Source organism: Triticum aestivum, chromosome 1D, assembly GCF_018294505.1.
Source record: "Triticum aestivum cultivar Chinese Spring chromosome 1D, IWGSC CS RefSeq v2.1, whole genome shotgun sequence".
Classification (NCBI taxonomy): domain Eukaryota; kingdom Viridiplantae; phylum Streptophyta; class Magnoliopsida; order Poales; family Poaceae; genus Triticum; species Triticum aestivum.
The window spans coordinates 63,525,634-63,541,606 of record NC_057796.1 but is presented as its reverse complement, the minus strand read 5'-3'; the positions used below and the strand labels follow the sequence as shown (position 1 = coordinate 63,541,606).

At 40.0% G+C, this 15,973-nt stretch overlaps 1 protein-coding gene across 1 annotated transcript; it reads right to left on the bottom strand.

The window, feature by feature from the left end:
• Positions 1–13,469: 13,469 nt before the first annotated feature.
• Positions 13,470–15,074, bottom strand: LOC100192133 (transcription factor JAMYB). The gene is made up of 2 exons (XM_044582942.1): positions 14,672–15,074; positions 13,470–14,411 (listed from the first exon to the last, which is right to left on the bottom strand). The coding sequence occupies exons 1-2, from the start codon at positions 14,901–14,903 to the stop codon at positions 13,672–13,674; spliced, it is 972 nt and encodes a 323-aa protein (XP_044438877.1). The 5' UTR covers positions 14,904–15,074; the 3' UTR covers positions 13,470–13,671.
• Between the last annotated feature and the right edge of the window lie 899 nt (positions 15,075–15,973).

Here is a 15,973-nt window from a genome sequence, read left to right as displayed (position 1 = left end):
CAAAGTTTTTGTCGTCTGTTTTCAAGCCTTTGCCGTCTGTTTGAGGCTGACGGCAAATTTTTAGATTTTCTATAGTGACCCCCAACGAATGAGCCTCAAATCACTCGAGGATAGTTTTGAAAATGAACATGGCATCTTTACAAACTTCACGGAGCACACCAAAAGCAAGGAAGCTTCTGGTACTTTACTCCTACTTCCTAGGAGCTCAATCTCCAAGAGTAACGAGTGTTGATGAAGAAATTGAGTGGGGAACACAATCTAGTTTGGTGGAAGTGTGGACCAGGTTTTTCTCACTCAATCCCCCAAGTATTAACAAGTTTGGGTTGAGGGATTGAGAGTATTGAAGCCTTTGGAGCTTTGGGAGCTTCCCAAGACATTAGGGTTAGAATGGAAGGTGGAAGAAAGGTGCCTTTTATACCCCCCCCCCCCCACACACACACCCAATTGTGACTGTTGCCCTAAAGGCCACACGTGCACAAGCTAAAGTATCACATGCACACGAGGTCACTAGAGACGGGAACCCTAGACCCTGTGACACAGGGGATAGAGACCCCGTGCGCACAGGGTGTCGAGAGAGTTTTCAAATCAACCCCGTGCACATGGGGTGTCCAGAGAGTTAATATTGGACCCCCGTGGGCATGGGGTAGGTTTGCATTGGGCACAATTGAGGTGGGTTTCGGGCTAATTTCAGTGAAACGTGTAGGATTGCTGGTGTATATGTTTTGCATGGTCCCATACTTTCATTCAAGCACCCCGAGCCCTCTTAATTGTGCGGTTGTCTTATGACTCTAGAGAAACCAAACAAAACTCTTGAGTCTTTGGATAACTGCGCCTTTTCCCATTTTAAGGGGGGGGGTCTCCATATACATACTTCGAGAGACCAATGACCTAAGATAACTTTAGCAATCATTCTTAGTCTCGCCAACCACATTGAGATCATACCAAAATGCCATTTAGGGATTAAATGCACTTTTAATCTCCCTCATATAGGTGAATTGATGATAATACATTTAGTGCATAGTAATAGGAATAACAATGAGAATGACATGCACTCTACTAATACTAGGTGATGCCAAGCGCGTTGCTATGGGAACTTTATTTGGAGAAATGCATAAAAGATGCTAAAAATATCTAAAACTAATGGGAGTCAAATGTAATCTTAAAAATAAATAAAAATACAACGCTTATAAAAAGAGGAAAATGAATTGCATTTAATACAATGTCATTTCTAAAAAAATGTGAAGGGTGAACTATATAAGAATGTTGCAATCGCCCAACACACATATTGCAAATACAAAATTTAATTCAAAAATTAACTTGTGAGTAACTTGCAGGAATTGATGGTGTGGCAATGCTGCAAGCATAGAGTAGCGTGAAATTAAGTATCGGGACGCGCCAACAACCGTGTCTCCACAAACTTGGGTCATGCTGCATGGGTCTTATTTGTTCAATGTTGTATCCGATCTTCTTTTTGGTTGGAAAGTTGGGAGCAACTAACTCATGGGTGGGTGCGGCTATGTATCGCTTGTAGCAATCCCGAGTGCAATGTCAGCTGTAGCGCACCCTAAATAGGTCGGCCAAACACATGCAGATGAGTGAGACGCTGCTTTGTTCACTTATCATTCGTTTGTTTTAATTTTATTTTTTATACTTTAACCTATATTTCAACATATCATAAAATATAAATATTTGTATTGAAATGTTTATGCAGTGTCAAAAATGTCTGCAACTTCTAAAATATGTTATGGAATTAAAAACAAGTCATATTTAAAAATATTTATACAAAGTAAATGAATTCTCATAATTCAAAAAAACTGGTTTGTGGCATTCAAGAAAATGTATTTAACATGTTTCAAAAAATACGTTCGTGACATTTAGAAAATGGCATATAGTGTATATAAATATTTGTGTAGTTTAAAAAAAATTAATGCCACTACGAGATATTCAATGTGCGAAAATGTTCAGCATCTATTTACAAAATATTAAAAAACATTTAAATGAAAACAATATACATCATGTATTTTAAAAAATTCAGCGTGTATAAAAAATGTTCCATATGCATAAGAGAAATTTACATGTGCATAAAAACAAAAAGGGACGTATTGGGAAAAAATAATCTTCATTTGTAGAAAACCGATGAAGAAACTCATAAAACCGAAGAAAATGATAAAAGAAACACATAAATCAGCACAACAACAAATAGGAAGAGACCATGTGAAAAACCAATCAAAACAGCCACAAAGACAAACAAACAAAAAATATGTGAATTGTGAAAAAATGGCCCAAACAAACTTATAAATAAACAAGAAAAGAAGAAAGTTGATTAAAAAACTTCCTTGAAAAACCTGACCCCAGGACCCGTATTGAGCCGACCCATATGACTCTCGCCATAGGTGAGACCGAGCCGAAGTCACTAATTGAGGAGTACTCCTTCCAAGATCACTTCCACCCAAGATGCGACAAGTAGCGCACTGCATGTGCGCCACTTGTCGCAACCTGGAAGTTTTCCCTTTTTTCATAGATTTGTTTATTCAAACGTTTTATCTCTTAAACCTTGCGTACAAATCTCAAACCGCTTTCACCATTGGATTCCTCGTGTCGAGGTCTTCAAAACTAGACCCATGTTGATAGGTTTTGACAAACCTTTTCTCATGAAAAAATCCGGACAAAAAAACCGAACCAGGAGCACTTTTTTCCTTTCCGAAAGAGGCAGGGTTGTGCCTCTCACGAAAGCAAAACTGTGTCTCTCGCGAAAGCAAAACCGTGCTTCTCCCGAAAGAAAAAAAAGTTGTTTTTTCTCTTTCTGAGAGGTACGGCCGTGCCTCTCGCGAAAACAAAATGTGCCTCTCACGGAAGGAAAAAAACACGTTTTTTCGTTTCCGACCATGCCTCTCGCGGAAGCAAAACTGTGCCTCTCGTGGAAGGAAAATAAAAAATAAAACACGTTTTTTCGTTCCCGAGAGGCATGGCCGTGAAAGCAAAACGGTGCCTCTCGTTGAAGCAAAACCATGCCTCTCGTGTAAGAAAAAAATGCGTTTTTTTCATTTCCGAGAGGCACGGCCATGCATCTCGCCCAAGCAAAATCGTGCCTCTCGCAGAAGGAAATGAAAAAGAAAACGCATTTTTCAGGCACGGCCGTGATTCTCGCGAAAATAAAATCGTGCCTCTCGCAGAAGAAAAAAAACGCATTTTTTCGTTTTCGAGAGGCACGCCCAAGCATCCCGCGAAAGCAAAATCATGCCTCTCGCGGAAGCAAAACCATGCCTCTCATGGCTAAAAAAACATGTCCTTTTTTCGTTTCCCAGAGGCATTGCACGAAAGCATAACCGTGCTTCTCGAGGAAGTAAAGAACGCGTTTTTTCATTTATAAGAGAGGCACGGTCGTGCCTCTCGTAGAAGAAATAAAAACTTGTTTTTTCGTCCAAAAGCTAAGAAAGACCGATGGAAAACCATAAAGCCAAAAAACAAAGAAAAAAACTGTCTAAAAAGCCGAAAATAGTGCAGAACTTTTTTTAAAATAAAACCCAAAGGAAACGCCCAGAACACTACATGTGGTGGCGGCTGAAAGTGCACCAGGCTTCCGAAGAAGCGGTCGTTAACTGGTTGCTCTCAGACCGAGCGGGCGCCCCAATGTCTCGCTTAGAGGAGACGAAAGGAACCCTCGCATTAGGAGCTGCTGGAGATGGGCCAGCCTAGGTGCGCTGGAGGCCTCCTCCTCGTTTTATTTTTGTTTTTCCACGTATTTTGTTTTCATTTTTTGCTTTCATTTTTTACTTTTGTTTATAATTTCAAATATTATAAATAAATATATTACAAAAGTTAATTTACATAAAATAATTAAATAAACGTTGAACAAACATTTGAAAAATGTTAAATGCGTATAGCAAAAATGTTTACCACGTACACGAAATATGTACAAAAAATATGTAATAAAACAATTTGATCATGTTTTAAAAAAAAGTTAATCTAGCATTTGAAAATTGTTAATCAGGCACAAAGAAAATATTAAATGTGTATAAAAAAATGTTGACCTTGTATTAAAAAATGATGAAATAAATTTGATCATATATGTGAAAATGTTAATGAACCACTTGAAAAGATGTTGAACAAGACTTCGAAAAGTGTTAATCAAGAATTTTGAAAATGTTGAATTTGTACAGAAAAACTGTTGACCGGTTATTAAAAAATGATTGCAATTTTAAGCATGTATCTAAAAATATTAATCAAGTATTCGCAAATTGTTGAACAAGTATTTCAAAAACATTAATCAAGCATTAAAAAAATGTTAAATGTGTTTAGAAAATATGTTGAACATGTGTTAAAAAATTAATACTGCTTTTGTAAAAGGTTAATGAAGCATTTGAAAGAATGCTAAATGTGCATAGAAAAAATGTTGACCATGTATGAGAAAATACTAATCTTGTATTTGAAAAATATTAATAAGACATTTGAGTTTTTAAAAGGGTTTTATAAAAAATGCTAAACATCTGTTAAAAATGTGACCTTATATTTGAAATATATTAATCAAGCATTTAAAAATGTTGAAAATTTGTATAAAAAATATTGACCATGTATTAGAAAATGTTAACCTCGTATTGGAAATGTGAAACATATATTAGAAAAATATTTTTGACATATACAAAATTGTATATTGAAAACCAAAACACACAAACAAAACGAAAAAAAACCAAAGAAAACTAATGATAAATAAAAATTGAAGAAACAAATGCAAAAACAATGGAAAACAATACAAACTAATAAAGAAAAAAAAGTTGAAGACTAAGAAATAATGAAAAGAAAAAGGAAGAAATATGAGAAATAAAAATCAGATAAAAACCATGAAAGAAACAAAAAACAAAAGAAAAAGAAGGAAGAAACGAAAGATATGAAGTATAATGACAAAAAAGAAAACCGAGAAAAAAGAGAAGAGAACAAAAAAGGCAAAGAAAACAGATTAAAATAGAAGAAAGAAGGAAAACAGAAACCCAGTGAAAACCGAGAAATAAATAAAGAAGCATAAACAAAGAAACCAACAAGCCAGGAAAGAAGCAAAGAAAACCATGAAAAAGCAAAAAAAATGGAAGAAAACAAAAGCCTTTGAAAACCGAGAGAAAAAACTAAGAAACCCACTGAAGAACTTAATTTATGACAAAGAGAAAAGGAAAACAATAAAACCGGTGAAGAAAAAAAATCCAAGAAAAAATAAAAAATGAAGAAAACCCATAGCGAGCGAACCTACAGCGAATGCTAGCGAGCGAAGCGATCAAACATACACTAATAGGCCGGCCCATATGCTCACACCCTTCAGCCAGAGTTCTTTTCATATCGCCTGAGGCGAGGTATACCTCTCGCGAGACCGAGCTAAGTCGGAACAGGATTGATATAGCCTTTGAGGAGAGATCCTAGTTGACGCCTATATTGGCATCAAATACAGTAGATTTGCCTACGCTAAGCTAGGCGTAAATCATTGTAGGTCGGCCCACTCTAGTGAGCTCACTTGGTCATTTTTTTCCTGTGGTTTTCTAGTCTGTTATCTCAAAAAGAACCGGAAGATGGATATTTCATAAAGGTAAATTCTAAAAATTAAAGAAAATATAAATATATATTTAATTCACAGTGTATTTAAATATTGTTCAACATTTACTTAGAAACATATTCATCATATATTTAAAAATGTTAATTGTATTTTATAATAATGTTCAATGTATATTTAAAATATGTTCACCGTGTTCGAAGAAACATTCACTGTGTAATTAAAAAATGGTCATCTCATGTTAAAAAATGTTCAGTATATATTTAAAAAGTCTCTTCACATTTGACGAAAGTTCAATGTATTTTTAAAAAAATTTACTGTATAAAAAGAGTTATATGTATAAACAAATAGATTTACAAAAGAAAAGAGAAATGGAGATGGAAAATATATGAAACGAAAGAAGAAAAAACGTCCAAAAAATAAAAAAAAATACCTATGAAAAGAAATAACCGTAATAACATGAGAAATCAAAAATAATAATAACCAGCAAATCTGAAATGCACAAAGAAACAAAACAAATCAACAAAAAATAAAACAACACACATGGGTCGCCCTGTCTGAAGGGCGGCTCTCAGCGTAGCCACAACTATATTGCTGGAGCCTCCACGTGGTGAGCGTTGGATACTTCTCCTATAGGAACTTTTTTTTTGTTTTTTGTTGTTTTGTTTTTGTTTGTATTTTGATTTACTTATTTTCTTGGGTTTTGATGGAGCACAAGCATGTGCTTCACGCGGGAGCACAGTTTATCCTTCACATTGAGAGCATGAGTTAGTACTATGTGAAAATATGTGTTAGTTTACGATGGAAGCACATGTGTGCTTCTAGCGGGGACATGGATCTCCTAGTGGGTGGAAGCACGAATAATTCATATTGGAAGCATACCTTAGTGTAGTTGAGAGCAAGAATGTTAGTAATAGATGGAAGCACAAAAGTTGAGGAGCACAAGTTACTACTAGGTGGAAGCATTGTTTAGTTCGTGTTGGCAGCACATGTTAGTTTAGTTGGGATCACAAATTTCCCCCAAAAATATTTCATCAAAACTAATCAACTTCGGATCTCTTTCGATAATCTCGACACGAGGAATACAACAGTGGTACCGGTTTATAATTCGGACTCACGGTTCATGAGATATTTCATTTTTTTAAACAAATGTAGAAAGAAAAAAACATACATTGAACCTCATATCCCTGATGGCAACAAATGACACACATGCATTACGCCACTTGTCATCATCTGAGTAGTTCAGGGTAATCTTTGCAAAGGATACCCTTTAATTAGTGATTTCGTGTAAAATTTGCTAAAAGGAACATTTGGCTGTAAAATTCAGCACAACAACATTCCAAAATTATAAAAGGAGCACCTTTGGTTGGTGACCATTTAAATGACTTCTCTTTATAAATATTAGACTTTATTAAATAAAACTCCAAAAACTGAACAAGAAGCAATGAAACATCGTTGCATTTCCTGCAGCCACCCACGCTGAGTTCCATGCATTACGCGAAGCTCACATCAGCAGCGTACATGGTGTGGGCAAAAAATATAAATTTAACCTGTAAACGAAATGAATTCACAAAGTGAACTGTTCTTGAAAAAAAATTCACTTTGCTGACTCTTTCGTGTAACGCCCAACAGCTAGGCGCCACACTACACTGTGCAGCGCCTGACTAACAGGCGCTACACGCCTACCCTATGTCACACCTCGGACTGTCTAAAAATTTCTAAGTCAATATGCAACGCCTAAGAGTTAGACGCTACACTATACGGTGTAGCTGCACTAACAGCTACACGAGGGACAAAGCAGATCGTGTACCAACGCACTACACGCAACGGACGGATCACCAAATCACGTGCATGCATGCCGTGTGCGTGCATGCGTGGCCACAGCCTTCCTACAGCAACATACTGCATGCATGAGTGTTGTGTGCTTGTTTAGATCTTTCGTGCTGCTAAATACGAATCCTTTTAATTAACTGGACATCAGTGTATAATGTAGCGCCTAGCTCTTAGGCGTTGCACATTAACTTAGAATTTTCAGGCAATTCGAGGTTCGACGCTGGTTAGGTATGTAGCGCCTGTCAGTCAGGCGCTGCACAGTGTAGTGTGACGCCTTGCTGTCGGGCGCTACATAAAAGGGTCAGCGGAGTGAAAATTTTTCAACAACAGTTCATTTTATGAATTCTTTTCGTCTACAGGTCAAATTTATAGTTCTTGCCCATGGTGTGTGCCTGCAGTTGTAGACAAGACGTACGGGCTGACTTCATTGAAGTGCTTGGGGTGTACGAGTTGACAACACTGAAAGCAGCCTCCACCGCGCTCGAAAGCTTGCGCGCACGTAACAGTACCACAGTGCTTACCGTCGCCATGTGAAAACGATCCGCGTGCGCGCGTACATGCATGGGGAAATGCATATTTCCTGGTAGGTTGGGTGCAAATTGTAATTCAGTTCCTCATCGTGAAAAGGATTGTTTGGCAACAAACCAACATAAAAAGTTCACACCATCCCTCGGAACATACTACGATTGGTTTGCGTTGAGATTAAAAGCTGAGAACTCGGCGAGAAAAATTACATGAAAACAATCATGCGTGCAGAAAAAGAACATAAATGCATATAATGTTTATACAGTTTTGCTTGCAATATTGGTTAGCAACTATGAACGTTTACAAAATAAATAAATAAACAAATACTGTACAAATTATGTAACTTGTGAACATTCTTCTTATGTTTTTTCCACAGATACAGGCGGTCATCCTTTTGTACAATAGTGCCAAGTTACTGTCCATTTTTTCCAGCGAGAAAAGTTGCTCTCCATTTCATACATGCACGAGTTTTTCGTATTGAGAAAACTTAAAAAATATATTTGGTCTTCATTATTTAAGGATCCGAATATCAAGAGAACGTCAGATTTTTAGGCATGGCAAATCGAACGTTTTTCATAGCAATTTATATTCACCGAGGATTGCAAGTTTAGTTGGCGAGCGTGGCAAATCTGTCTCAATTTATTTTATGCCACTAAATTGCTGTCCTTGCCAACTAAATTTGTCATCCTCGCGCCAATATAAATTGTCATGAAAAACGTTCGATTTGCCATGCCTAAAGTCTGACATCAGGTTTTAGCATTTCCCTTATTTAAAAATGAGTTCACATGTAGCCAAGCACTTTCCCTAGTACCTCGCATAAATCACCACGAAATGAAAACATCTAGTAACACTTACTTGCATGAATTTTGCCTTAATCTTGATATGAATCTCAATTTTCCGCAACTAGTTTGATCTTTCCAACAAATTGTTACAGATCTCTACTGAGAACCAATCACTAGGTGGATGGTTCGAAGGGTGGTCATACCTTTGGCTTACCATGGATCAAACTTCAGGCATAGTTTAAAAACCCAAACCGGTAAGGCTGCCAATTCAGGTTATTATTGGTCGGACCGCTAGTGCACCGGTTCATTTGTGACAAAAAATGTAATATTTAAGGTATTTTTTATTTTGACCTTACATGAAATGGATACACATAAAATTGATGTAAACCATTGAAGAAAAATTCAAAAAGTGTTATTAGCCTAGCTGGTTATTGGGCCTTTACCATGCCTTGCCTGAAGGTTAGGTGTTTGATTCCTTGTTGATGCACCTTTTTTAATATATTTTTTAGTAAAAGATTGCTACACCTAACAAACCTTGCCCGGCTCATGGTTTTCCTGTCGGGCCGTTAGTTCGGTCCGGTTTTACAAACTATGACTTCAGGTATGATATTCTATTTATCTCTCTAAAACGGAATATCATTCAGAGGCTAATGTCATTTATGTCTTATAGTAATGCACATGTGGCAATTTCGTCAATTTGAAACTTCCAGCACTCTGATCTTAAGTAGGCCTTATGGCAGTGTGAGTGGGTCTCTGTGAGTGTGGTATATTCGTGTGCATGTGTGCCTAAGTTGTAATCAATATTTCTAGGAATATATTAAACACTTGTATTTTCTAGATTTACGAACATTTGTCTCCGTTGCCAATGAGCTACATCTGCCTATGATTTTTTTCTCAGAAGAAGGCTTTTTTAGGCTTAAAGTATTGTGCTCAGCTCGAGCTCGTATGAGCTTGGTACGAATAGTCAATCCAAATATTTTTAAAAACTCAAATATTTCTTTAAAAAATGGTAAACTTTGAAAAATGTTTTGAATGCTTCAAAGTTCCATCACGGAATGACATCCGTGGAAGTCGTGGCAAAAAAAGGATACAAGATTCTTTTGAAAATAACATTTTGAAGCATCGATTTTCTTGCCATGTCTTCCACGAATTAATCCATGATGAAACTTTACAAGCAATCAAAACATCTGCCAATGTTTGCTAATTTTTATTTATATTTTTGAGGGATTTTACTGTTCACCGAGCTCATACGAGCTTGATCTTAGATAATCCGCGCATGCTTTAATGATCAATTTTAAGGGTTGCTACCGGGAAACAAAGCTTACAAGAAATCCAACCAACCGCCAAAAAGGCGCCCGGATATGATAAGGTCGCACCAAAACAGAGCAGGACATCACCTAGAAAAATCCACCCGCAAAAAAAGAAAAAAGAAAAAGAAAACCATCCTCTAGAAAGAAAAAAACGGAGCACGACATGCCTATGATCACCGCACTGTTGATCGATGCATCAGTCTGTCACACAAATGCAAACCAATCATGCATAAGCTGCATCCAAAAGAGAGTTAGTGGAGGAACATGTCACTGCTGATGCGAAGTACGGAGTACTAGTATCAGTGCTCAAACTAGTTTGAAGTCTCTAGCTTAGACGGTCTTCACTCAGCAGGCAAAGCGAAAGGCAATTCATCTCAATCTCATCAGAAAATAAAAAAGGCAATTGATCTCACGGTCAGGATCCTCTCCTGGCTTCCCAGCTTGACCAATCAGCGCCGGTCGTTTGGGTCCTGGGGGGACTAAACTAATTGCGGAACCCGCACGAGTGGGCCTGGCCTGCCTTATCTGGTCTCCGACGTCATCGCACCACGTGGGGCCACGCCAGGTTGACCGGGCGACCGTCGCCGGAGACCGGCGACCGCAGCTTTGACCTCCCAGCTGGCACCAAGGACCAAAGCTACTACACGTGACACCTCATGCGCTCGGCCGGTTCGCTGGCTGCGGCTACTCCCATTGCACGTTTATTAGGAGATTTTTACGCAGTCAACTGGACAAAGCCCTCCTTACTTGAATTCGAAAAATACTAGTATCAAGCAAGTATAGTTTACTTGCAATGTTTATTTGTACCTATTTTTGCGTGTCTAAGATAATGGAATTTTCGTTCCATTGGAACCTCTTAGAAGAAATGCTCTGTGTCATGTGTGTAGCAAAAATAACTTCAAGTAAATATGGCATGAAAAAACAAAAGGATAAGCGAGACCAATTGCTAAGAGCATCTTCAGCCGGACATAGCAAATATGAACCATTTGCTCGCGAACGCGCCCGGTCATTGACCGGGCGTGTCTGTTTTGAGCCCCTATTTATCCGTCTGCGGAGCCATGCTTTTTATTTTTCTTCTCATATGTCCGCTCACTTGCACGTGATTGATGAAGATGAAGAGAGAGAAATAAAAGAATGAGTAAAGAAAAAGAAAAGGTGGTCCATGGTGGGGCCGCATCCTACGTGACGGAATGTCCGGGCGCGTCCGCGAGCCCTCGTATCCTTCCCATATTTGAGATGAATATGAGGATTCGCGGACAACTCGAGCATATAGGGATGATATGAGGGCTTCGGTTGGGGACATTTTTCCTTCTCTCCTGTCTGTGGGCGCGTCCACGGGCGTACAAGGGATGGTTTGAGGAGTCCGGCTATAGATGCTCTAAGGTGGAGTAATATTTCCAAATTCAAAGGCTACACAATTATGCGGTTTTAACTATATAAATTGCGTTTCCATGCGACACACTTCTTTTAGTAATTGATTCACCAGTCTAAAGAACTCTCAGAATCCCAATTGGTGTTCTAGTTGGTTTTGATATCATGCATGGTGCGATGCATGCATGCATGCCACACTCATGAAACCGCGATTATATATACGTTAAAACCATTAGCTAGGTCTCCTTACCTAAAGAAAGGTGGAAGCCGTACCAAGGTGAGCTTATCCAGGCATCCTGTAGCTATGGATAAGCAAGCCAAGTTGTGTTTTACATATATTACGAAGACCAGACTTGTCATCTCGCTCAAGTCCTTAGCTTGGCCCAAACTCCAAATTAATGTGTGCAATGAAGTACGTGGTGGAATCTCTCCAATTCACCGACCCCTTATCACACCATTGACTCTTTTTTTCCTTCCTTTTCTCCCTTCTCAAGTCATTGAAGCCATTGGAGAGGCATACTACAAGATGCACAGCAAGCTAAAGGCATTGTGCACTTGCACAACAAAGTACAGAGGCTAACTAATTCTGACTTATTCTTGCTTTTTTTTAGCTGTTATTCTTGCTTCTTTGAATCACATGAATGGAAAACGTCGTCAAAACACAATGGGTTCCTACAAGATCAACAGCCACAAGAATTCGGCATAAGATGCCATTGGATGGTGTACTAGAAATATACACAGGAATCCTTTAGCTATGGATAAGCTAGCCAAGTTTTTTTTCCAAGCATTAAAGGACTCATTTCTACATTTGGATATTCTTTCATGTTGCTTTGGGTCAGCTTATGTGGATAAGATGCTAGCTACTTGAATTCCTTTTATGTTCTGTGCGAACTTAACTATGCAATAAAATTGGTCACATTCATCCATCGATGCAGAGGCCGAGGTTTCCCCTTTTTGAAAAAAAAACATGAGGATATTTGCCGCTCAAGTGATGAACATTCCTTGAGAAAATAGTACTCATGCCTCATTCAGAAATTCCACATCTTGTGAGCGCAATTGAATATGATCTCGAAAATGTCAATACTAACTAATCTCATTTCATTCTGGCCTTTTTGCATCACATGAGTAAAAACATACGAATAGGGAAAATGTAAACTTGAGAGGTCATGAGCAGAAGTTTCCTACAGGATCTCAAAACAAAGATTTTTGCATGTCATGTCTTTGGATGGTGTACAGAAGGTAAACACAGATCAGAGGAGCAATTTTCTTTGGTAATTATTGGAGAAGTGCAGAGGAGGGGGGGGGGGGGTCGAGAGAGTATTGAATTTGAGTCTTTTGAATATCGCCTCCTAAAATGTGATATTTTTATATGATTTCACTTGAAAAATTAACAAGTTTATATACAATGTCCAGAATCATTTTACCCATGTTAAGTATATGGGAAAATTTTGTTTCTGCCACTCTTGCTTTTGCCAATTTTCTTTATGCCATTATAAAAATTGACATTTCACTTTTGGCACTCTTACCTTTTGACCATACACCACAATTGACATTCTGTGGCAAAAGAAATTTGACAAAAGCTAGAGTCGCAAAACAAAATTTCCCCTAAGTATATTCCTTATGTCACAATTGTTCAATTTATTTGAAATGTCAACCACCTAAAATTACATATCATTTAGCCTTAAATTGTAATATCATGCTTTTTTCAGAATGCAATTTCTATTGTGTGTGTTATCTACTAAATGAGGCCAGTATAACTAGAATCCAAGGTTGGGAAAGGTGAATCGGATTTAAAATACACTCCCTTTGTAAATAAATGTAAGATATTTTGGCAGTTTAATTTAAACTGCCAAAACATCTTGCATTTGTTTACAAAAGAGTATTTGTTTGCAGGGATGGATTTAAAAATAATTTGAAGCAACTTTTAAACACACAATCATATTTATGCCGTCCATGCGTATAGTTCCCTTCTGAATTTGGTTTCTCTAGGTTTTAATATTTGTTAGTGTATGGGGGTATAAAATACTTGGTAACTTGGCAGAACCACAGTAATTCGCATGCTTACTGTTTTAGTTTTCTCATGTAAGATTTACCTTTACATATAAGCACAAAAACAATCCAAATCTTCTAGCCGTGTAGAAGAATTAAATAAAATATTTAATATGCACATTTTTGCATGCTATATATATGTAGTCCCTAATAAACTAGTCACTCTATGAACGTGAATTAGTTTCCTGTCAAATTTCCTTTCATGCACCCTCTCTTGTCAAATTTCATTTTTGTTCAGCTCAGTTTGGCGCTCTAGTTAAGTTCATCGTCAGCAGTAAATGTCCTCTAGGCTCCACAAGTTGTCGTCGAAATTTCCGAACTCGAAGTCCGGGATATCGGTGGCGGCGAGGAGCTCCGACCAGCTCCCGCTGAGGCTGTCACCGTGGATGACGTAATGATCGCCGCCTATGGCCCCAGCCTCGGGGCCGGCGCACTGCATCATCGAGCCATCAACGTTCGCCGTGGTAGTGGCAGCGCCCCACGCTGGGAAATGGGCTCCGTGCGACGTCTCCGCCGGTGACAGAGAAGACCGGAGCGTGCTCGAGGTGTCAGGGCTCATAGTCACCGCCACCTTCCGGCTCGGCTCCCCGCTGCTCGCGTGATCGAAGCAGTGGTACTGTGATGCACCGGCCGGCGAGCTCATCGCCCTTGTCAGCGCCGGAACACCCACGCCTGCAGCAGCGGCGGCGGAGGAGGAGCTTTCGGCCTGGATGCGCTCGAGGAGGCGGGGCATCCAGACTTGCCTGACGACGTCGCGGAAGCGGTCGCTGTTGACGTCGCAGTGGAGCTGCTTGGCGTGCTTCTGCACCCTGGTCCGCCAGTAGTTCTTGACCTCGTTGTCCGTCCTCCCCGGGAGGCGCTGCGCGATCTTGGACCAGCGGTTGCCCCACCGGGAGTGCAGGTCCAGTATCAACAGCTGCTCCTCCGGCGTGATGTTGCCGCGCCGGACGTCGGGGCGGAGGTAGTTCAGCCACCGGAGCCGGCAGCTCTTCCCAGTGCGCCTCAGGCCTACACGTGCCGAAACCAAGCCCAGATTAGCGAAAAAGAACTTGAGGAGGGACCTAGGCGAATAATGAGCTGCAAGTGATCAGTGCACATAGCTTAGCTACACGCTAGGTACGGCAACGGAAAGCGCTAGCTCATCTTATCTCTTGCGACGTGATCGATCAGAAAGAACTAAATTAAAGCAGATGTGATATGCATGATCTTGCCACTAGCTAGATTGCTAGCTAGCTCTCAGTTGCATACATAATTAACTGATTAAGTACCTGCGCATCGAGCGAGCGAGTTCCAGCGCCCCTCGCCGTGCTTGGAGATGTAGTCGACGAGGAGCATGTCCTCCTCCGCCGTCCACGGGCCCCTCTTCAGGTCGCCCTCGTCCTCGCTTGCCGTCGCCGCCGCCATGGCTACCTCTGTCGTCACCGCCGACAGACCGGCCGGGCTCATCGGCAGCGCCTCCATGCCCATGCAGGCCTTGTAGTACTCCTTGTCCATGTCCATGAGGTCGAGCTCGATCGATCAAGCTTCAGGAAGACGTACGCGAGTGGTGGCTAGCTATATGAGTAGTAGTGATTGACCGGCAGGCTGTAGCTTGAGGAGAGTGAGACAGGGAAGATGGATCGATGGTTTTATATAGGGATGGATGAATATCGAGAGAGAGCCGACGACTAATGGCGACTGTGGTTAAGGCCGCAATGAGCTTAAGGATTTGGACTGGTAAAGCCTAAAGTGGAGGGGGGGGGGGGGGGGGGGGGGGGGGGGGCGCGCGTGCCTGTCGCCAGATTAAACAACTCAAGCGGATTAAGAAAACAGCGTGTCTGATTCCGTCCCCGCCGGTCCACCTTTGACCGCTGACCAGCCCACGCAACGGCGGAGCCAGCTGGTAGTACGTAATTCTTCTTCTCCATCCTTCTGCTCCGGAGAGTGAGCTTTGCCTTCTTATTTCTAGATCATTCTTCGGCTTCGGCACAGCCGTTCCCAACACAGCCAGCGCAAAATTGGTTTTCCTCACGGCCACAAGTACGATGCAAAACACTACGTCCATTTCGCCAAGGTAAACCTTTGATAATAAACCAATTTATTAATATATACAGTATTTTTTATAATCAATAACAGTAAATACTGTTTGAAAACATATAATGATACTAATTTCATATATCTATAAGCTCAAATAAGTTAAATATTCCTTGTTTTTAGCACCAGAGCCTCAAATATTCATTTTGCATGAAATTTGACATTAACACATACACCAACATAACATGTGCCAAAAAAAAAACTCATCAAAAATATACTAAAAGTCCACTAAATAGAAATATGCATCTCTTCCTTTCGTAACTCTAAAAATATTTATTTCTATTTAACGGGCACATAAATTCTTGATCTCTAAAAAATATATGTCCCTACTAAAAGTCCCAAAGCGGAGAAAATTGTAGCTCTGTCCGGTAGATTATGGCCTTCGCATACTCCCACAACGATGAATCCAGTGGAAGGGAGGGGGCGGCGACCTACCGATAGAGGGGATGTGGCTGAGCAAAAGCACCCAGAAATTGCCTCTCTAGGGTTTGGAGACG